Source organism: Corella eumyota, chromosome 5 (assembly GCF_963082875.1).
Source record: "Corella eumyota chromosome 5, kaCorEumy4.1, whole genome shotgun sequence".
NCBI classification, from domain to species: Eukaryota; Metazoa; Chordata; class Ascidiacea; order Phlebobranchia; family Corellidae; genus Corella; species Corella eumyota.
In genome coordinates this window covers 10,731,526-10,755,491 of record NC_137494.1, presented here as the reverse complement: position 1 = coordinate 10,755,491, position 23,966 = coordinate 10,731,526, and the positions used below count along the sequence as shown (strand labels likewise).

General features: G+C 29.4%; 3 protein-coding genes across 3 annotated transcripts; 1 reads left to right on the top strand and 2 right to left on the bottom strand.

The window, feature by feature from the left end:
• Positions 1-7,966: 7,966 nt before the first annotated feature.
• Positions 7,967-12,750, bottom strand: LOC145752051 (uncharacterized). Its single transcript, XM_082568244.1, has 8 exons — positions 12,658-12,750; positions 12,443-12,487; positions 12,144-12,320; positions 11,953-12,057; positions 11,450-11,521; positions 10,328-10,465; positions 9,874-10,034; positions 7,967-9,351 (listed from the first exon to the last, which is right to left on the bottom strand). The coding sequence occupies exons 1-8, from the start codon at positions 12,691-12,693 to the stop codon at positions 8,502-8,504; spliced, it is 1,584 nt and encodes a 527-aa protein (XP_082424370.1). The 5' UTR covers positions 12,694-12,750; the 3' UTR covers positions 7,967-8,501.
• Positions 12,751-13,350: 600 nt separating this feature from the next.
• On the bottom strand, positions 13,351-14,187 carry LOC145752052 (torsin-like protein). The gene has a single exon (XM_082568245.1). It carries the CDS (start codon positions 14,040-14,042, stop codon positions 13,365-13,367), a length of 678 nt encoding a protein of 225 aa, XP_082424371.1. The 5' UTR covers positions 14,043-14,187; the 3' UTR covers positions 13,351-13,364.
• An 859-nt stretch (positions 14,188-15,046) lies between these two features.
• Positions 15,047-22,601, top strand: LOC145752313 (serine/threonine-protein kinase 17A-like). Its single transcript, XM_082568576.1, has 7 exons — positions 15,047-15,247; positions 15,930-16,142; positions 16,848-16,989; positions 19,229-19,355; positions 19,583-19,631; positions 20,838-21,017; positions 21,455-22,601. The coding sequence occupies exons 1-7, from the start codon at positions 15,138-15,140 to the stop codon at positions 21,888-21,890; spliced, it is 1,257 nt and encodes a 418-aa protein (XP_082424702.1). The 5' UTR covers positions 15,047-15,137; the 3' UTR covers positions 21,891-22,601.
• The last annotated feature ends 1,365 nt before the right edge of the window (positions 22,602-23,966 follow it).

Genomic DNA, 23,966 nt, shown 5'->3' with positions numbered 1-23,966 from the left:
TTTTTATGTATTTTCACGACCTTATGGCTCAAGTAGCATTTGTTTAAGTAAATTCTTAAACGCATTTTTACACATACAAAAATGTTTTAATGAGATATTGGTGACTTTGTCATGGTTTAGTTGTTTAAAAGAATTATACTTTACATAAATTTTTAAGAAAGACAAACTTTATCGATTTTATAAAGTGTTGATCTTTAACAATAATAGTTGCACAATTTTCCCAAACTTGCTTAAATAATATATCCAAATCAGTCTAAAGAACGCTTTTCCATATGTTGCTGTGTTGAACACTTCGGTAAAAACTTATAAAGCTGATTTTTCACAACGTTACTTTTGGTTTAAGTCAGTCTGCCGAAAAAAAAGATTTATAAATAAAAACAAGTTTTGCGTTTTAAATCAACTCACACAATTTACTGATCTAATTAAAACCAATCTGTCTTTCCATATTAGTTATTGTTAAACCTACTATGAAATGGCGGTTAAATATTAAAGGTTTTTTTAATTAAAGACGTAAGTGGCTAGTACTAATTTGAATTTCAACCCGAAATAGATTAATTAGGCTTTGTATTTACGACGTGTGTTTGACTTCATTTAAATATTTCTATTAAAATGCCAATTTGGCATTAAATTTAAAAAAATAAGAAAATTATATTCAATTAGGTTCTTTTATTCAACACCAATTTTTTACCAAGATTTTACCTATTAAATTTTTATTGATTTTTTTTCGACAGTTCTTTAATTAACCTAAACAAATAAATAAATTGTTAACGGACTTTCATAAAATGGTTACCTTTTAAAAGTTCTGTCATTTTTTGTAATATAATTTTATTATCGTTAGCAAAAATGCTATTTTAACGACACAATACTTAGAAAATCGGTCGTTTAAATATTTTTAGCTGTAGTAAAACCTGTTCGAAAACTAATATTTACCTTTTCATTGTACTTGGGTCGGGTTTTGTTGGATAGTTACTCCACGACTTAATCTTCGTGTAAACACGAATTGTATCAAACCTGTTTTAATTGAAAAAAAAAATTTGAAGTTACAAATAAAATTTGAATTCACAAAATGTCGAAAGTTTTACTTTACATAATTTTATATTACTTTGTATAGTCAAGATCTTGGCAATTAGTTCCTGATACGATGTTGTTAGGATCCAAACTACAAACCAAACCTTCAGTTTTTGGTACAACTACGACGTAAGAAGCATAGGGACTTTTACAAGGTTTTGAACCAAAAAATTCGTTGCTGTTTTCGCAGAAGATATGTTTCTAAAAACATAAGTAAAAACAATAACGACCCCACTTGAATTCAGTTTTAGTTAATTCAAACAGTTTAAAAATTCAACTAGTAGCCTAAAATCTGAAACCAAGACAACATAATTACTGAACAGGCTAAATAAAAAAATAAATATTTAATAACTTTTTAAATGTATAGGCTGAATAACAACATAAAACCATACTTCATTCAAAAATTTGTTCCCGAGGGCAGGGTCAGCTATAGACGTCACAAAATCTGACATGTCAAAACTCATCACGTGACCACCGTCACTATTCTCAGAAGTTTGTTGCAAAAGTTGAAGTCCATTTGTTCCGTTGTTGTATGGTACTAAAAAGTTCGAATCCCCCATGTGCGATACCCTGACATAGACTCTGTAAAGATATTTTTATGTAACTATTTTTTTTAATTCTGAAAAAATATTTTTTGTATTTTAATTTAAACTCAGATTTAGTAACGGATATTCTCTTTTTTAGTCCAAAAAAAGCTTCAATTAAGTTAAACGCACTTAGATGAATGTTAACAGCTTGGGGTTGTCCATCCAGCTCAATGTAAAACGCTTCCAATCGCCCGTTGTAACAATTAGTGCACCCTATTGTAGTAACGTCATTTGGGCCAATGTTTATTTTAATGGTAAAGTTACCATTAAGATAAAGTTCTTCAAATACTTCGGGATGAGTTTCCTTTAAAATATTGCAATAAATTATATAATTAACTTGAAGCCAAGAATTCTGTGTTTTAAACCAAACTATAAATCAAAACAAAACTATAAATACACCTATACAAATTTCATTCATTTGAATTTAATTTTAAATTAACAATTACATAAAAAAAGCATACGTGGTAACCAATATTTTATTTAAATACTTTGTTATACTCCCAAAAGGAGTTAAACACGTGAGAAGAAGGGCCAGCTGAGGATGCGACAATATTTAAAAAAACATCTCGTTGTCCCTCCAAGTTATTTGGAATAGATAGCAACTCAAGCATTCCCATCAATTGACCCGTATTCGACACTAGTACCTTAGAATATTTATAATTTTTTTTATTTTATTTCTGACAAATTATTAAACGTATTGATAAGATTTACAAGACGTAATTTAAACAAAAAAAATGTGCCAAATTTTAACTAAAAATAATTACTGATTTTATAAAATTGTTACCTCGTCGTTAAAGTATCCATAATAATTACTTAGGACATCAAAATCCCACAAACAAAGAAATTGATAAGACTTTGAAAGCTCGTATATTTCTTTCATTATTATGTTTTCTTGCTCCTGATACATGCTTTAATAAAAAAAAACTTTTATCTAATATAATTGATATATATTAACCTTGTAAAAATGTTTGTATTTAAAAACGGCGGTAAAAACCTGATAATAGATCAGTAAACGACATTTTTATGAAAGTAGGTACACTGTTTTGAGCATGAGCGACAGCCTCATCGACCGTGTTTTGAACGTCGTCAAGGAGAACTTTGTTGTAAGATATAGCCTGAACAAAAAAATCATGGTTTTGCACCATGGTCGTTGTTTGTTAAGTGATGTTTGTTTTTTATTTTGTTTTCAAATAACAATCATTCAGCAAACATAATTCATTGTTGTATTACTCCTTGTTTAAGATATTAAGATATAATTTCTAACCTTAAGCTGTACGTCAATATTCATAATTCGATATATGAGCCCAATTCTTAATGCTCCGTCCCTAAAGTAATTATCTATTAATCGTTCCAAGTTTATCACCTAAACAATCATAACAATAAAGGTATTTAAAAGTAATTTGTTATGTAATAACACTTATATAAGATGTTTAACATCATCAAATTTAGGGTTAAAGTTTAATAAATACGAACAACGTCAGAATTGTCGTTTTGAAATAAACAATGAAGTTCTGCGAGCAGCTTTCCTTTGTGTTTAGCAAGTTCGCTCAACATTATTGCGGGCACGACTGAAGCATCCATAGTCGTAAAATCAAGGTCTTCTGGCTTAATCAACTGAAACTCGTACGCAAAGTTTAAACTAAACACAAAATTGTACAAGTGCAATTAAGCTAATTAACAAATAAAAAGTGTTTTCGGGTAAATTTGTCTTACTTTTCCTCAAGGTAAATGGAGGCTTGGGCTATGGATGGTGCATCGCAATCTGGTTTCCGAGAAAGAGCATCGATAACCTGTAAACCTTATTTGTTAACGTAAATGACGTAAGCATATTTATAAAGACAAAATATTTAAATAAATTAAACATATTTTTTATTTATTTTAAACTTGGTTATATTTGTTAAAATCTTACAACATTTACTCATCAACATCACAGTCCCTAAAACTAACGCAACTGCACCTCAAAAGCTCCTTTTACAGCATCAAATGGCTTTTCAAACAATAAACCTCCTGCGTATGCAACCATACCTCCAAGTAATGCCCCGAAATTAGCGTCATTTATCTAGTATATGTGATAGAAACAAAAACAAAATGAATTAGCAAAGGTAATATTTACGTTTATTTGTAAGCAGAGTTACCTTGTCTACAGCAATTGCCAGTGGAACATAGATTTGAATTTGAACCATTTCTGCAGTCATTGTTAGCTCAAGCTGCTTTAAAGCTTTAACAAACAATTTTAATGCACTTTTAAGTTCAGTTTCCATGTAGTCAAGTTCTTTTTGTTGTTTTGTTACTGATAAACTCACAACGGGTTGTAACGCCAGGCTTACTTGCGCTATGTCTTCAAGCTAAAAAATAAAAATAAATGTAAAATTTGTCAGTAATTGTTTTTATTACGAAACTTTTTTGGTGTTTAAATAAGTACATTTTTACTCTTGCATTGGCAACTAATATGTATTTTATTAAAAATTTTAAATTCTTTGTAATCTAGTTCGCTGACAAGATAATTAACTTTTAACATGTATTGCGTATTCGTGCAACATATAAATTTAGACTAACTTTGTTATTTTAACTTAATATTCCCACTTACATCTTCCATAACACCATTATATGCATCTTCGATTGCCAAACCGAGCACAATTAACTTGTCAGTTATTGTGGTTAAATACATCCAGTCCAAGTCTGGTGCATATTCATTTGTGTTGCCATAATAATCAAATCCTTGGTTTATCATTTCTAATTTGATGGAAACCTAAATAACAAAAACTGTAATACAGTACGCTTTAAACATGTTTTCTTCAACTGCGTTACATCGATGCGGAGGTACTAAAGTTATTCACGCGGTGTAATTTTACTAAGTAAAATGTTGAAATAAGAACAATAAAATAAGAAAAAGTTTTGCCGCTTTATTGTTCATGTCCATATAATCCTATTAAAATTTATAATACCTCCTGATACAGTAATGACGTTTCGTTCGCAACGGACAATATGAAGGAAAAAACGTCAGCAGCTTTTAAGTTGTCATTTCTCTGAAACAAAGACTCGCCATGTCTTCGTATTACGTATTGTAACTGGAGCTCGGAATTAAACCATTGTTTAACACTTGGCACTTGCTTTACATTATTTGATTGAATGTTACCTACATTACCCTAAATAAATTAGAAATTAAAATGTTTTAATGAAATTTAAAAAAAGTTGTTGGGTTAATATATTTACATCTAGAACAGTAATAAACAATTATTTTAAATAAAGAAAAGTACGGTGGGTTTTTAACGATAACGATGTGGAATATTAATGTTGCGGCCTCTGCGTGAGGTTGGTGAATTAATACCATTAGATAAGATAGGATGTCCGTGTTTTCAATCTGTGGATTAATCGTTTGTACTGGTGTATTGCTTCGACCATTATTGTTTCGATACCAGTTGATTGGCAACTTTAAACTATAACGCCATAACCGGTTTCTGTTTACGACTTTTGACTGATGTTTTGGTGAACGTCTGATCCGGTACACCACGTCGTTAATACGCTTTATTATCTTAAATGGACCTTGCCACGGCGACGACAGTTTTGGGGATTTTTTTTTCTTTGGGGGCAATGCAGCCATACAGGTTCCTGTTCGTTTAGTAACTTTGTCGCAGTGGAACGATCGTAATACTTTTTCATTTTTCGGCCGGATAAATGTATTTTGTTCGAGCAAATTTGTGAGCTTCATCAATGTTGATTTGAGCTTTCTTTGCAAATTCCCACGCTGAATATTTAGTGATTTTCGGTCGACCGAATATAAAGTCTGTAGGTAAATTTATTTCCCTGCCAAACATTAGTTTGGCTGGAGTATGCTCTGTACTTTCATGTACTGCTGTACGATATGCCATTAATATATATGGCAATTGTTGATCCCAATCGCGTTGACCTTTTTCTACAGACATTGCTAACTGAGCCTCTAAAGTTCGATTAAATCGTTCGACCATTCCGTCTGCTTGCGGCAATATGGTGTAGTTCTGGTTTTTACAATATCAAAAGCCTTCATCGTTTCTTTAAACAGGTGGGACTCAAAGTTTGAACCTTGATCGCTTATAATTTCGCAAGGCACTCCAAACCGTAGGAAGAATTGCTCTATAGAAAGAATTGCTCTATTTTTTGATACCAAAATGTCCGGAGCTCCGTGCATTAAATCCAAAATAAGTTGTTGGTGGCAATTAGGCACTTTTTTTACGACAAGCGAAGCCCATTGATGTTAATATGATTTAGCTGTTTGGCTCAAGGGTGACACTTGGCACCAGACGGGTCGAACATCGCTGGCTTCCTTCCACAGCAGAATACATTTTATGTCGGGGTCGCCTAGCTGAGACTCACGCAGATCAGTGTCAGAAACGGTGTTTGAGATACACGAATAAACACAAATATCAATTGGTAAAAATTTACTTTCTGCTCGACTACAGTAGTTGCAGTTATTAGCTATATGCACGGTCTGTGCGACAATGCATCTGCATTATTATGTTGCACACCAGGACGATGAAAGATTTTAATGTCGTATTGCTCCAGCCTTTCAAGCCAACGAGCCATTTGACCGTCTAGATTTTTAAAATTCAAAAGCCATTTTAGGGAACCATAGTCACTCCTTTTATGCACTGTTCGACCGTAAATATAAAAATAAAAATGTTCTACGGCCCTAACAATTGCCAAAAGCTCTTTCCGGGTTGTGCAGTAGTTTTTTTCTTGTCTTGAAAAGCCTTTTGCATAATATTCAATAACACATTCGTTACCAGTTTCGTTGCGTTGGCTCAATACAGCTTCTATGGCGCTGTCACTGGCGTCAGCGTCAATTATAAACTGACCGTAAGAGGTTGCAAAGCTTAAAACTGGTGCTGTGAAAAGTCCAAGCTTTAAGTTTTTGAAGGAGTTTGTGCAATCCTGCGTCCAAACAAACTTTTTATCTTTTTCCAAAAGACCATACAACGGTTGAGCTAAATCCGCAAAATTTTGTATAAATTTTCTATAGTAGAATGCTTATCCCAGAAAGCTCTGCATTTGCTTAAGGCTGGTTGGTTGTGGCCATTCCTTAACAGCTTTTACTTTTTCTGGTGATGTTGATATTCCACTGGCCGAAATGACGTCTCCCAGGTATTCTACTTTATTGCAAAATAAGTTACACTTTGCTGAATTTAGGGTTAGCGTTCATCGAACGTTTAAAAACTACTTCCAGGTTTTCATAAAGTTGGTTGAACGTTTTAGCGTGGATTAATATATCATCCAAGTATACGAGACAAACAGACGATGATATACCTTGCAACACTTGTTCCATTAATCTCTCAAACGTACTTGGACTACCAAAAGAATCGAGGTTAAACACAATACGTATTTACAATAACAACAATTTAATATAATATAATATTCCTATTCCAAATTTAACCAAAAGATTATACTAAACTCTCAAATACAACGTAGCATACATTAAAAGATGTTTTACAAAAAATATAAGAAAATTGGCTTATAGATAACAAGATAGGTAAGTTAGAGCCCCCGAGAAGGTGTTAGCGCCAAAAAGTTCGCTACAGTACATTTTGATATTTTGCAGTCATAGCCAAACACCCGAATTTAGCCTTAATAAGTGGATTAAACCTAAAAATTTTACACCAACCTTTCATGTAGACCTAATTACAAATGTTTATCACATTTTTATTCAGCATTCGCAAAAAATAAAAGTTTTAAACTCATTTGAAACTACATTTACATACTAAACTTAACAAGCGAAATTACGGACTTCCTTACGGCGACGTCACGCGCGGTTGGCACTTTTTTCACTGCAAAATCCAAAACCCCGTAATTTTTAAAACTTAATTTAAATTAAAAAAATATATTAGTTTTATTAGTCTGGGTGAAATAATGAGTTCAGTTTCCCTTTAAATTTTGAATTACCAAATTGTATCTCAAATTCTCATTTGTAATTTTATATTCATTAAAAATGGACTCCACCATCATAAACCATGTAGCCGGACTAGTAGTCGAAAACTTCGGTGAATAAAAACGATTGTTCGGTAGGTTTCCCGCGGCAACAGAGGATTCGCTTCGAGATTGTTGAGCTTGATCGTAAATTGGAAATTGCTAGCACTAAAATTTGGAAAACTCGGCCGTATTGCTGATGCGGGTGTAGAGTTACTAGATTTATTGTTATATTTATTTTGGTTGTTTATTAAAATTAATTGTTTAATTTGACTTGACCCTGTTTACCGACTTCATTTGTTATTATTATTATTATTATTATCTAGTTTGGTATTTTGTTAAAGTTTTATTTATAAACGACAAGACGTTAACAGTAATACTTTTATTGTAATACGGCAAAACACTTACACGGTTTGATTAAAAGTTACGTTACAAGATCAGTTAGATCGCTAGACTGACGTAAAAAAAGTTAAAATCCAAAAATACAACTGCTTGTAGGAAGGCATAAGATAACTGTTTTTAAAAAGAATAACAAAGAATAGAATCACATGTCAAAGGCAAACCACAGATTTTAAAAACAAGTTTAAGATTAAAAGACATTTCAAAATAGGAGTTGATATAAGGTTTTGATGAAATCAAGAAACGATAACAAAAATAATTCCCACCAAATGTGAATTAAATAAATTTACCTGTTTTTAATGTGAATAAAAGGTTAGCTTATGTACAATAAGCTACAAGTTTCTACATGTTAATAAATTTGTATATACAGCGATTAACTAAACAATGCATAGAGTTAACTTAACAAAATAAGTTAAAAATGTATCTATTTTGGCACGTTAAGGTTTAATCCAGCATATAACTTTATACTATGTTGGTTTACTTTATTTACACAAAAAATCTTTGGTAACGTTATTCACTGGAACTTTCAATTGGCCCAAAGAAAGTAAAAGATTTAAATGGAGTTTCCATTTCTTTGAAGATGTTGACAACATGTTGCTTTATTTCCACTCTACTTTGCTTTGCCAGTTCTTCATAAATTTCATCTCTAATGTCAACCATCTTAGGGCGAGATTTTGGATCAGTTTTCCAACATTTTTCTATTACACGTTGAAGGAATGAAACTAACAATTCATCTTGGTTGGAAACTTGAAATTCAGGACGTTCGCCCTCTGTTACCAAACTCATATGATCATCTCTTTTCTTTGTACCTTTTATATAAGGGGTGGTTCGGGTAAGAATCATAAAAACCATAATGGCAAAGCTGTACACATCCATTGCTGTTGTCACTTTCAGCGTTGGGTGTTCTAATCTTTCTGGAGCTGTGTAGACCCAAGTATGCTCCCCCTTTTTTTTGGCAGGAATATCATCAGGTTCATAAGGGTCAGTATTAGTTGCTAAGTCAGATCCACCAAAGTCAGAAATTTTGCACTGAAGATCACTTGTAAGAAGAACATTTTCAATTTTTAAATCTCCATGTGTCATTCTTTGGTCTTTTTCTAGGTTGTGGAGAAATGAAACTCCACATGCTATGTCGCAAACAAACCTCAGCCTAACAACCATTGGTATGTTTTTGATTTTATTGGGATTTGTAACCATTAGTGTTTCAAGGTTGCCACACTCCATGTACTCCATAATAATTCCAACTGTTGATGGAATGTTGGCTTGATTTTTATTGAGAGACCCCCATTCTGTATAGCCAATGTAACTGACAATGTTAGGGTGTCTGGCTCGTAAACACATATCAATTTCATGCATAATTCTAATAAACAGAAGTAATACTCAAAACTAAATCACATATGTAACTATTTTAACGAAATCTTAGGATATTTAGACTATCACAATAAAAAATTAAAGTACAAAAACAACTGAATGGTTGTCAGTTGATCCCTACTAAGGTTAGTGTAAATGGCCTAAGAAAATCTGCCATTGATTAAGAGGCCTGAGAAACCGTCTATAGGACAAAAAAGTTCCATTTGGAATTCTTAATGTTTTGATAACAGATCTCCTTAGGCACATAAACCTTAGTACAGTCAAATGGTAACCCAATACAATAAATGTGGCATTAACTGAAATAGTCTGTTTTACCCAGATTTAATGTTGCTACTACTGTAAGTTACCTTGCAACACAGTAGGCCAATCTCATAACAAAAAACATATTATCTGGTAAATGGCTTAACCAAAAATATAATATTTATTTTATCTCTTTTATTTTTGTATCTATTGAATTTAATAATGATGTCTAGTTTACTTCAAATTTTTTAGGTCTTAAAAATCAAATTACTTTTCTCTTCGTATTTCCATTTTAGATTTGGCTCCTGATAATGAGAGTGCTTTAATAGCAACAACTCCACAATCTTTAAGAAAACAAAGTTGAACACATCCATAACCCCCTTTACCAAGAATATCTTCTGTGCTTATCTTAACATCGGATGAGCTGTAATACTGTGAAAACTTATATTTTATTTAGAACTAAGAAATATAAATTTAAAAAAGACAAAAAAGCCACTAGAAATAACTTAAAGTCTCTATTTAGATTTACTTCGGTACAGAGCCTTAAAGTTAAAGCATATGAGTCTAGCATTACTCAGCTGTCTAAATTTCATCAGCTTGTTACTTCACAGAGCTAAACACATTACTCGGTTGTAATAGCATTTAAGCATGTTGTTATCAGGGACCTTACATTTTTGGAGTTTGAAAAAACTATTGCTTAAAGTTTATATAAAAATAAATCTTACTCTACGATATAGTCTAGGTTGGTAACCATTGCTGTTTGATACCATAGAAAGTTTCTTTTTGGTTTCTTTTAATTCTGACTCTTTTTGAAAAAACTTATTTTTCCATATTTCAATTTCAGTGGCAAGATCAAAGTCACTCTGTTTAAAAAAATATGTATTAAACAATATGTCAAATGATATTTACTTCTATTAAGCAAAAGAATTATGAAAGGTTCATTAATGTAGGCTTTATTACCACGTCAATACTATTTAAATGCTGACAGAGCAGTGTAGTGTTTAGAAGACATCGGGTTATTAGTTAAATTTTGACTGTTGTCATGCTTTAACTTCCCTGAGATAGGAGCTATAAACAATTTTTTCGAATTTTTGTGAAAAATACAAAGAATACAAACTTCAGCCAATTTCAAACCCAAATACCGGATTAACTATCAGGGGACCAGAAGATTTGGCCAGAAGGTTTGGCCTGCAAAAAAAACGCGGGAGTTTGGCGACGAAATTGTTGTGTAAAATATCAGCGTAACACCTTATTTTACCAATATTCAAAATAAAATTTGGCAAAAAGTATAATGAAAAAAAAATTTAATAAGTTGTTACGATAAATATATATGTTAGTTTTTATAATATTTATTTTTTTTTAAATTTTTATCTCCAAAATGTAATTTTAAAATGGATTAAAATCAAGTGCTTTTGCCTTGCAAAATTTTTTATCTAACTGCAAGAAGTGTAAATTTAACGCAAGACCATATTTTACCAATATTCGAAATAAAATTTTGCAAAAAGTAAAATGATGTGCAAAATTTTATGACTTATCGCTTTTAATTATAATTGAAATTATATTTAAAATTTTTTGTAATTTTGCATTAAAATCGTAACAAATAATAAAAACTTTTTATGTATTGTACTTTTAATTATTTTATGCAGCAATTTCGTCGCCGTCTCCCTACGTTTTTTTGCAGGCCGAATCTTCTATCTACCAATTATCAGATAATAAAAATCATTAATATTTCAGTTTGCCATACTATTAAAGGCAACTTAAGTATTAGACAAGATAACAAAATCTAATTAAAATTTGAACTGTCTAAATGACCTTAATTTAAAAAAAAAGCTTTTTAAAATTTTTACTTTTTCAGTTGGCTGCACTTGGTTCTGTTTTATTGATGTTGCGGGTGATTTTGTCTGGGGGTGTTCACTTTCCTGAAATATTTTTTTTTTGTATATATCCTTGATGTGGAAAGGTTGAATGCACGACCGAAAAATAGACTAACATCATTTACTCTGTCCCAGTTTCGAGTCGCCTTCAGCAGTTTGGGATATTATATTTGCCCCGTGATTATGCTGCAGATTAAGTGTTGGCTCAGCAGGAGTTCATACCGTTTATAGTGCCTTACTCAAGGGCGTTACAGCATATGAGCAGTGGGAATCAAACTTACGACCTCACGCCGGTGTAGCAAGTGTTCTTAAACCTACACCACGCTGCCGAAAGTTTCAAGCAAACAACAAAAAAAATTTAACATGTTAAATTGAAACTAGCGAAAACAGATTTTTTCTGTTACTTTATTTAACTAAATAATGTAAACAAATTTACTTTTATTTAACAGTTCAGTAGAATTTGTTTAAAAAATTACTTTTTTTTTTTCGGGCGGATTTCTTTGAACGGTTCTCAATTCTAATTCTACTGTTCTGTACTTCTTAGTAGCTTCTTTTAAGTCATTTTTAAGAATTTTGTTCATCTAAGTAATATTTTTTAAATTTATTTTACTATAGTGAAATTCTTTAGTTTAATATATTTTATTGTACCAAAGTATGACAAACATACCCTCCAATTTCTTTCATTGGTATTTTTAAACTCTGAATTTGTAATTTCCACAAAATCTATTAAGTTTTTGTCTTTGAGAAGATTTGGGTAATTTTTGAGTGATTCATTAACAATCTTTATTGATTTTTCATGATAACTTTCTATTTCTTCTTTTTTCAGGGCATGGTTTTTACAAAGCTGTCAAATTAGAAAAAAAAGGTAAATAACTTTTGTATTTTATTTATTTTGTAGATTATGTTTAGTCCAAATTTTCGCAATGTTTAAATAAAAATAATTTTTATTTAACAGATATAACCCACCTTTTCCATTTCTGTTTCATATAACCTCTTAGCCCCTTGCAATATCTAAAAGAATAAAAAAAATTTTAACATAAAATTTTATTTTAAAAATGTTACTTCAAAAATTGATGTTAAAGGTTATTTCGTATTTACAATATCAACAAAAACAATTAATTCTATTAAAATTAAATGTTGTTATTTTAGTAAATAAAAAACTGTTTGAAACTAAAGTTTACCTTGTTCGTAAGTTCTTTATTTTCGTCATCTGCCATTTTTAATATCTAGAAATATCTATTGGACCCCTTTTAAATTAAAAAAATATAAAAATTACTAAAAATAAATAAATGTTTATTTTTTTGTTTTCTGCATCCCCAACTCAAAGTCTTACAGTTTTACAAAAATTCTATACAAATGTTTTTTGTTTCATAGCCTACTTAAATATTTAAAAAAAACAGAACAATTCTTTTATAAAATGTCGAACATTTGATTAAAAAACACAATAATTTTATAAAAAGAACTTTTTTTAGAGTGTGGACGATATATCCTATGTGTGTGTCAAATTAAATTTAAAAGCCAGTAAAATCAAATAAATTGCCATTTGATGTCTAAGGTAAATTATTATATTATGTCTAAGGTAAGCATATATTAGTTTCAAATTACAACCATATTACAAAAGTTAAAATGCATTCATTAGGGTGAGCAACCGACTAGTTAGACAAATGAAGCTAGACTAGAATACAATTGCATAATTGTTTTAAAAATAAACACATTAAAAAGATTAGCTGGTTATTTATAATATTACAAAACCTACAATTATTAAAATTACCTTTTATAGACATAATTTTTAAATTTTTTATATTACAAAATGAAGGTGTCAAAAAAGGAACAGTAAAATGAACCTTGTCACAGTGTGATATTAATTAAATTAAAAAATATGAGAAATCTAAAGTTCATTGTGAACCTCTGAAATGACTAAAGTTAGTTTATGTGAAATTTTTTTGCAGCCTGACTTAGAATATAGTTTATAATCTTTAGGAATCCATTCCAATTCTTTAAACATTTGATTAAAAAAGTCGTAGTCAGGTTTAAGGTGTTTTTCAGTTCGTTTTAATTCAGCCTTTACACACAACTTTATATGTTCTTTTTCTAAAGGTAAAAATGGTATAAAATGGTCAATGAGTTGACGATCAATAATACGGCTGGACTTTAGCCCACCATCTTCATTAAATGCTTGAAATTGTAGAACTTGCTGCATTTCTGCCAATGTTAAACTCTCTCTATCTCTTCCTTTTTTCCATTCTTCAAGTGTTTTTATCAAAATACTAGATGACCCTACATTACTGAGAAAAATAAAAATATTTTTTCTATAGTTGACTCCATTAATGTTGGAATGGCTGTCCAAATATGGAGTAATAGAATCTAGAAGTCCCATTGGCAAATGATCTGCTTCGTCAAATATAAAAAGGGAGCGCTCACAAAGTGATGTTGTCTTTTTTATCATTTTTTGGAGCTTTACTTTGTAATCAGAAAGTCTATCATGACGAGGAAAGTCGACATCTGCATATATAAACTTAACAAATTTACTTCTATCAGCTTTAGCATACAAATTGTTTACCAACATTGTAACAACATAGTTTTTCCCGCACCCAGAACACCCATGAAATGACAAAACAAGTGGTTTTTTTGGCTTATTGTCATTTAAGTGTGCTTTTATAGAACTATAAACAGTTGATGATACCAAATGTTGACCGAATAGTTTATTTTTAAAATCCTGAAGTAAACCGGTGTTATTAAAACTAACATAGTCAGCTGTACAGCATTCAATACCAAGTTGACATGGTATATTGGCTATTTTTAATATTCCATCCAATAGTGTAGAGTCACAAAATTGTAACAAATATACAAAGACTACCAATGCATTACAAATTAAATCTTTTTTTACCAAAAACATCTGTATTTCCAATAGTAAATTTTTAAAAGTTGCATGTACTATGCTAAAAACAAGTTAATATTAGGTTTCTTAAATTACTAAAAAATATGGCCTACCCAAGGGCACCACAGCATGGGGGCAGTGGGGATTGAACCCACGATCTCATGTGTGGTGTAGCGAGTGGTCTTACCACTACACCACGCTGCCAGTGACATCTTAAATTTTGTTACTCTAACTCAGTCTCTGAATATTATTAAATATTGCCCAAACAAGATGCAGCATGGATGTAGTAGGGATCGAACCTCAGACATCCTGTATGTTGTAATCACTAAGCCATGTACAGTGATTTATTATTGCTAGAGATATTATTATTATTATTATTATGTTTTTTGCAAAAATGAAGTTACCATAAAAAATAACATCGACACTATGAAAATACCCGGCACGCCTTATTTGAATATATGTTTTCGGGCGGCATTTGTTAATATTCCGTCTGATTCCGCTTTTCATGCTTGGTATTTTAAGTAGACCTGTGCGTACGCTGCGGTATAATCATTCTGATGGTTTCTGTATTCGCGTAGGCGTGTTTGTTAAAATGTAAAGAAGTCAGTTCTTTAAAATAGCTATTTCTTGTCGTCACAATAAAGACACAAAATAATAACTGTTGTAAAACAGATACGAATTTAAAAATATATTAACGGTGATTTTAAGATATTATTTTTTATAAAGGTTTTGATATTAGACGTAACACGAGATGACAAGCTTGTATATTATAATGCTTTAAAAATGAGTAGCCCAATGTCTCCAGTTCGGTCTGGAAGTATTGCTGAAATAAAAACATCGATTTTAAGAGAATCTTGGCATAGTCATTACACAGTTGAAGAAACTATTGGAAGGTTAAAACATTTTTAATAAATTTATTTTACAGTTTTTAATATTTTTTCTGCTTATTACGGGGGAAAACATTAAAAGTCATATTGTTGAACAATTAGATAATTTAATAAGTAAAACTTTTTTAAATTATTATTTTGTTTATGATGTGTCTGTCTGGTGTTTGTCAGTCAGTATGTGCCAGTCTGAAAAGTAGGATGGCGTGCACACACAAAATTTTTTTCGCTGAAAACAATGCACGCCTGAAATTGCTGTATTGCACGCATGGCTTTAAAAGTAAATGCAAAATAAAGGTAAATACGTTAACATAAATTACCTGTGCACGTGTACGCCAATTTTTACGTTTGGACGCAGGAGATCTTGTCGAAAACTGCCCTACTTTCCAGACTGGAGTATTTGACTATATAAGCGGTTTAACTTTTAAAAAAAATGGGAACTCTTTAAGTGTTGTCCGCCAAGTTACAAATGCGAAAAAGGCAGAATTTTAATGACCTTACCGTTACATTCTCCTATAAATTCCGTCCCTTTTCTGCATTCAAATTAGTACTACACATTTAAACCGGCGGATGTCGCTAATAGAGCTCCAAAAAATGTTTCCAGAAGAATATATGTTTTTAAATTATTTTACAACAGTGTTTTTTTATTTATATAACCCACTTAGGTTAATAATAATATGAATTTTTTCAGGGGCAAGTTTGCGATTGTAAAGAAATGTATCGAAAAAAGCACTGGTAAAAAATATGCAGCCAAAGTCATGAGAAAAAGAAGACACTGTCGAGATTGTACTTCTGATATTTTTCATGAAATTGCAGTTCTTGAAATCAGCTCAGATCATCCAAATTTGATCAACCTAAAACAAGTCTATGAATCAAATTCTGAAGTTGTGCTTATACTAGAGTTGTAAGTTTATTAACTTAAAAATATATATTTTTACTGTAAATATATTTTTGAACCCAATTAAAAAAAACTAAAAAATTTTTGGGTTAACTTAATAAAAAAACAAATACATACATGGGCCATACTTAAATTGCTTTTACGATGATCAGGTGATTTTGCAATTAAAATTTAACTAACTGAGTTTACTTTGTTTTGGTAGCGTAGAACAATGCATCTATTTGCCAACTAAGTTTATTTAGTAGGCAAAGTTTGTTTACAGATGCATTCAATTAATGCATATCTCTTTAGATGCATACAAAAACATTCATTAGTAAATATTTACTAATACTAACAGTAATCACTACTGAAATTTAGAAATTTAAAAAGCGTTTAAACATTATCATCTAGTTTCATTTTAACTTAAAATGTATCTAATAAATTAAATCTTTTAAAAAATATATTTAATTTTTATATTAACACAAATCTTACAATATTTAAATATAAGTGAAGCATTCACTCTATGTGCTGAATTAAAAATTGTCAAAAAATGGTTGCAACTTGCAACTAATATTTAAGGGTAGAAATTTACCCAGTATTTTATTTTAAAATCTTATATTTTGAATATGTGTGACACCATTAAAGCATTAGTTTAAATATTTAACTATATTATGTAGACTTGTACATAAAAAATTAAAAAAAATTTTTTAATTGGTAACGTTAACTCTCTAGTGCTGCTGGTGGTGAAATATTTGACCACTGTGTTGGTTTTAAAGACCAGTTCTCGGAGCAAACAGTCAGAAGAATGTTCAGGCAGATTCTTGAAGCGGTTGCATTTCTTCACACTCACAATATCGTTCATCTTGACTTAAAGGTATTATAAGATTTTTTTTTGAAAAAAATGCGTATTTTGAAAAATAAATTTTTAGTTTAAAGCATGTTCACTATAATTATGTTTGTTAACAACATTAAACTTTTTTTCTTGGTTAAATTTGTTTTAATATTGACATGTAACAGTAGGCTTTTAAAGTAGGGTAAGAACACTAATATAGTTAAGAGTTCTGACTACAATAACAAATTTTGTTAAAAAACAATTGCAGGAAATACTATACACACATTGCGCGCATAAAAGAAAGTAGTACAGCATTTTACATCAAAAATAGTGTAATGTTAAAATAAATAATGTCATAATACACTGAAAGTAATGTTACCTCTATATCAACACCCTACCTAGCTTTGTTAATCTATTGAACATGTTGTATTCTATAAATATTTACAATAAAATATTTCATTTACTTGTTTAATGTACTGTAGCCTAAAAAACACGCTAATTAACATTAATCAAACTATCAAATTCTAGGAAATTAGGTAAAATTTTTGCTGTTATTAGTGTTTTGCTTGATCATTATGTTATTGATTGGTAAAATAACTTGATATCAATCCCAACACTATCTAAAAAAAATTTTTAAATAGAAAAAAAATATTTATACCGGTAATTATTTTCCACTGTTTGATTTTACATTTCAAAAAAATATTTTTTTAATGGTAGGCTACCTAGTGTTATATTGCTTAAAAGCCACAGTTACATTTTGAAATAGTTTATTACAGTGTGAATGAGTATGTTATTTTGGTTACATAATTGACACTATTATGTAAAAACTTGCTTGTTTGTTAACCTCACAATTAACAGGTTCAGTTGTTTACTTTTTATGATACCATATCATGAACAATAAGTATACATATTAAAAACATCGAATAATTGGCAAAATTTTGTTGGTGATATTTTATTTAATCCCGTTTTTTTATTTGTCATTTTTTGCTTAAAATCATTTTTTTAAATTTGTAATCATTTGCCTACAATTTTAATAACCTTTAGATATAACTGTAGAAGTTATTGTTGTGTTGTTTGATTTTACATTTATTAAAGAAATTGTATAACATGTTTTTGTTTAATACTTGACACATTTAATTTAAGTCCATAGTATTATTCATGATGATGTAATGCTAAATATAACTTTATGTGAATAATATAATTTCTTTTTGACGCAACTATCTGATTCATTATATGGCATTTTTCAAATATTTTAAGTATTTTAAATCCTTTAATAAGGTGATTAGTTTTATGTATACATACCCAATATATAATTAAAATGTTAGATTTTGTACAGGATTATTATTTTATTTTTTTGAGTACATCAGTTAATATTGAAAAAAAAATTTGACTTTGATTATTTATATCAAAAAACATTTTATGATCAATTTATTTGTTTTTGATGTTTCTTTGTTTAGTTTAATGTCTAAAAATATCTGTGTTTAAAAAGTGATCAAAATATGTAGTTCAAATTTTATTAAAACATTGATAGACTGTGATGTCATAATTTCCTTCCATTAGATTGACGTCATATCATGATATTTACCATTTTAGTTCATTTCTCTATTTGCTTTTGAATAAAACTTTTTTATTACATTCCACTTAACCTAACCCTGAATATTTGTGAATTTAAACACATTTGACATTTATAGTATTGCGCTTTAAAATATATATACTTACATTTTTAAATTAGGTATATAAGTTGATTAAAAATATTTTTTTACAAAATCTAAAAATAACAATTTTGTTTTTATAAGCTGCCAATTTCCTTTAAAAAGGAATGTAAGATGTTTTGATAAACAATTTAAAACTTCATTATTTTAAGGTTAAATTTTGATGAACAGTTTTAAATATTTTTGTCAGGTTTTCAATTAAAAAACTTAAAATATTTTTTAATGGAATGTCCTTTTATTTACCTTTGTTAACCTATTTAGTAAATGGAGGCTGCCAACTATATAACCTATTGCAAATATACCTAAAATGCTAGAAACTAATCTGTATTTAAATGTTAGGATTAAAATATTTTACCTTTTTAAAAAAAAATTTTTACGAACAATATATTTTTTCAGCAACTGATTTTTTATTTGTTTATTTTTATTGTCGTTTTTTTGTATTTATTAAGATGTTTCATTTATTCTAATTTCTAACTGCACAACATTTAGACTTTTTGTAATTTAAGCATTAAAATCGTGTTGAATATTAATTTTTTTTCGAAACAAATAATTAAAACATTTTTATTTAGCCACAAAACATATTGCTTACACACGAAGGCGAAAATGGAGACATCCGATTGGTCGATTTTGGACTGTCCAAAAAGGTTGATCACAAAACTGAAATAAGAGAAATTGTAGGTACTCCAGATTATGTTGGTAAGTTAAACAAAAAAATCTTTACGTATTTTTAACTTCAAACAGAATTTTAAAAGTATATATTTACAAATATTAAAAATATATATCTTTACAAAAATAGTTTAATCATATTGAATCGTTGAGTTGATCAAAATGCAAAATCATTATTATTTGTCATTTGTGATAACAAAATAAATATGTTGATGACAGGAAAACAAATATTTAAACAAAGATTTATCTGTTTTTAGCTCCAGAAGTTTTAAACTTTGAACCAATTGGTGTTTCAACGGACATATGGTAAGTTAAATTTAAAGATTTTTTTTTTTTAAATTAAAAAAGGGCCAAAATAAAACTGATCAAGAATTATATTTGTAACAAATGTTAATTAAATATAAATAAAAAAATTTTAATTAATATTTTTAAACCAATTTAAAAAAAAAAATGATCTAACAAAAAAATCCAAAAGGCATGTCTGTATATAAATTACAATTTAATAAATAAATTATTTTAAATTTTATTTTATTTGAAAAAAAATTCGCCTAAAAATAATAAAAAAAATCGGTGCAGTGTCTTAAAATAATCTTAAATAAAAAATTATAGAGGTTTGGTCCGGTAGTATTATTCCTTAAAAGTTGAAAGATTAGGAAGGCGTGGTTTACTTAATAAGTAAATTGATATCTTTACTGTGGGTAATTTTATCTGAAGTGCTTAACCCTGTTTTGTTGTGTCTGTGTGCTATGAGTCTTTTAATATTTAAGTAAACCAAAAACTTTACCAAAAATTATTATGGCCACTGAATTAAAAATGTTAAAAAAATTAAATAAATATTTAAACATAAATAAACTACAGTTTTTAATATGATTTTTCTTGTAGTCTAATTTGATCTATTTAATTGTCCTTTATGATAAAATATATATAATTTAATAAAGTTTCTTTGTATAAATATATTAATACTTTAAAATATATGGTTTCATATTTCTTGGCCCCAAAAAAACGGTAAAAATAACTTTTAAGTTAAAATACAAAAGCAATGTTATTACACCACAAAGCCTTATTATGACATCATAAGGTGATTACTGGCACGCGATATTTGATCTGTTTTTTAATTCTATACCGTGAGATTGGAATTTTATTTTACTTTCAGGTTTAAGTTTTTTTTGTGAAATCATTTTAAAATAAATTAATTTTTTTAAGGTTAAGTTTAAAATTAAAGGATGCTGCTTTAATAATTAAAATTCAATTAGAACTTAATCTTTTTTTTGAAATATTATTTTTTTTAAAAATATTAAATAAACATGGTCTATTTTGTTATAAGTTTAAAATCTTGACATTTTTATCCAAATAATACTTAATGAAAAAAATGATTTTATTTAACTTTTATTAGTTATAAAATTACTTAAGTTACAACCACTTTTAAATAGTGCTTACTATACTTACTATTTTGTGAAAATCAAAAAACACAAGTGATTTCAAAAATAAAATTTTTATTATGTATTTTTTTAGGTCTCTTGGAGTTGTGTTTTACGTGATGTTGACCGGGGTTTCCCCTTTCCTGGGAGAAAACAAACAGGATACTTTAATGAATGTTACCACGGCAACCCTTGAATTTCCGCATGACTTGTTTGAGGATAAACACTTTTCCTGTAAAGACCTAATCTTAAAAATGTTGCAACGAGAACCACAGTAAGAACATCTTTTTTAAAATTAATTATTATTTTTAAAATTATGATTATTAATTCTAAAAGTAATGTTACTTTTTAATTACAAATTGCCATTTTTTGATATCACTATTGCACACCCAATGGGTTGCATTTTATTTTTCATAATAAATTTTATTTGCCCTTAATAATTTACCCGGATCTTCTCACAGAATTTTTTTTTATTTTAAAGGCCTATAATTTGGACAAAAATACATACTATCCACTAACCTTCATTATATATAGATTTTTAATTTTGTTTTGTATGGTCATTTGGTTAGGTTTTGAGCCCGATAGGAATAAGACTATTGGTGCAATACCCTAAGGATGGCATAACAACAATGGGAATGCATTGTTTGCAATTAATGTTTTTAAAAAAATTAGCTTTTATTTTTCCAACATTATTATTTTGTTATTTTAAAGGAGTCGACTCTCAGCAGAAGAATGCCTTAAACACCCCTGGTTCGAGGTTTCTTCAAGCCATATAGACAGCAAAAAAAGACCAGAACTTGAACAAAATGGTTTAAACGACGTTTTTGTAGGACCATCAGAAGGTGAATCCCCTGGTGGAAAACCTCCGGTTCTTGAGGAAAATGGAGACTCGAAAATTGAACAAAAATCGTTTGAAACCGACGTCAACGGAAATATTTTTGAGGATAAATCAACAAACAATGATGCCGTCGCAAAATCTGCAGACGACCACGAAACATTGCCAAAAAACATTGCCAAAGAGAATTGCGAGGGGAGTCCTAAAAGTGAAATAAAACCGTCGACAAAGCGCCGAAAGTTTGACAGTTTGGTATGCTGTACTAACTCACCTGCATATTTATTGCCGGAAGCTACCCCATGCGATGTTTAGTTGTGATTTTTACTGAATTTTAGTTAATTTTTTACTCGAATCTAACTCATTGACTTACTAATTAACTGTACATATTAGAAAACTGCGCATATTAGAAAATTTCTAATTATGTTATCGCATATTAGCAATGTAACTCAAATATTTTTAAAGAACCAAACATGTTACCAAATAGTTTAATGCCGCTGATTTGTGGTTTAAATTTGTTGCATTTTTGGGCAAATCTGCCAAATTAATATTCTTGATTTAATAATTTTTGTAAGCTTTGCAGTGCTTTCTTATTTTGCTTTGTCCTTTATTCTTGTGAGATTTCATTTACCAACATTTTTTGCCCTTTTTTTCGGAAACTTTTTAGTTGTTTAATTTACTGTGACACATTCCAGTTATCTCATATTGTCAACACATTCTAGTCAAGATACTTGTTTAAATTGTGGCCTTTGTCTTACTTTTTTTACATTCCCGATTTTTATGTCACATTTCAGTCAAAACAGCTGTGAAATTTTAAATGTCCCTACGGTAAGTCTATTTGTTAACATTCTTTTATTATTAAAGCTTTGCTTCTAATTTTCTTTGTAACACCCCTTTTATTTGTGTTACGACTTCTGTTTCTATAAATGCTGGACGTTTTAACGAAGTTGTTTTTTATTTTGGTACTTTGTATCGTAAACAGTATTTGCACTCCAGCATTAATATAAAATAAATTTATAGCATTTACATGCTTTGTTTTTTTTTTCCCAATTAACGAATCAATGAAAAATTTGATGACGCCATACCCGAAATTTTATTGACGTACGATTTAATCCGTGACGCAGGTGTTGTTCACGAATGTAAACCAAGTTTCTATATAAAATAAATTAAAATACCCATGCTTTATTAGTGGAGATAATATAGAAATAATTAAACTCACAACGTTATGTTTTACGCGCTTTAGTTACAACATTAGTTTAAAATTAGCCTACCCTTAAACGTTTTAAAGAGCTTACGATATCTTTCGTAATTTTGGCCTTTGCTACAAATTTCCACGAAATCGTACTTAACTTTTTTGAGAAATTTGTACTTTTTTATATTTTACATTCTGTTGTCCTGTTAAAGGGAAACTCAACCGAAAAATAAGGCCAGCTAATATGTTTTTTTAACTTGTACTGAGTTTAAAACTTTAATTAAAAATATTTTCGGGTTTTTGATAAGCCTGATTCGATGTTTTTAGCTTTGACGACAAACCCTTTATGACGTCACCGGGTTGTGCGCGAATTTGTTAGCTAGACGTTATGATGCGGTCATAAACTGTTTTAAAGTCGTACAAGTTTTATATAACAGTTAAACTATTATAAAAGCTTCCCCAAAAATAGTTATACATTGCACAAGTGTTTTTATTCGTTTAGATCAGCAAAAAATAAGTTTTTAGGTATGTTGTCAGAGTTAACATTTAACTATGTTTTAGATTAAACAAATAGACTCATCGCCATGCCAAACTAACTCGACTTATCATGTAGCAATACAAAAAATTATGTTAGTAAAACAACGCTATAATATGTGGTAATTTCTATTCTGTAACTAAACGGTTAAAAATTCAAAAAAAGGACAAAAAAAATGAGGTGGCAAAAATGCAAACGCCTTTTATTAAAAATTTAAACCTTTAGAATAATTGTTATAAGCCTTTTAAGATATTCTGTAAACCATAGTTATGTCTATTGCTGAAAACGAAAATGATGTTAAAGACTTAAATTGTTCCTGATGCACAATTACAATCATTTGCATTTAAACCGGTTTGGGAGGCTGAAATTACTAATAACAGTGATGGGAGATAGTGTTGTTTTACAAGAAACTGAGCATCTGCTCGTGTAAAATTTAAAAACACTCTGACAACTGAAAAAAAGAGTCTAAGTTGCAACGAAATTTTAAACATGCATTTATACAAGGACATTGTTTTTTTGAAAACCCTTTATTCGACGTGGTTTGACTCAATAGAAATATACAAAATATTGCATTACTTATGATAAACGAATTTTGGGAAAATCAACAAATAATTTGGCCTGTTTCATCATAGTTCATACATACAAACACACAGTAGCATATACT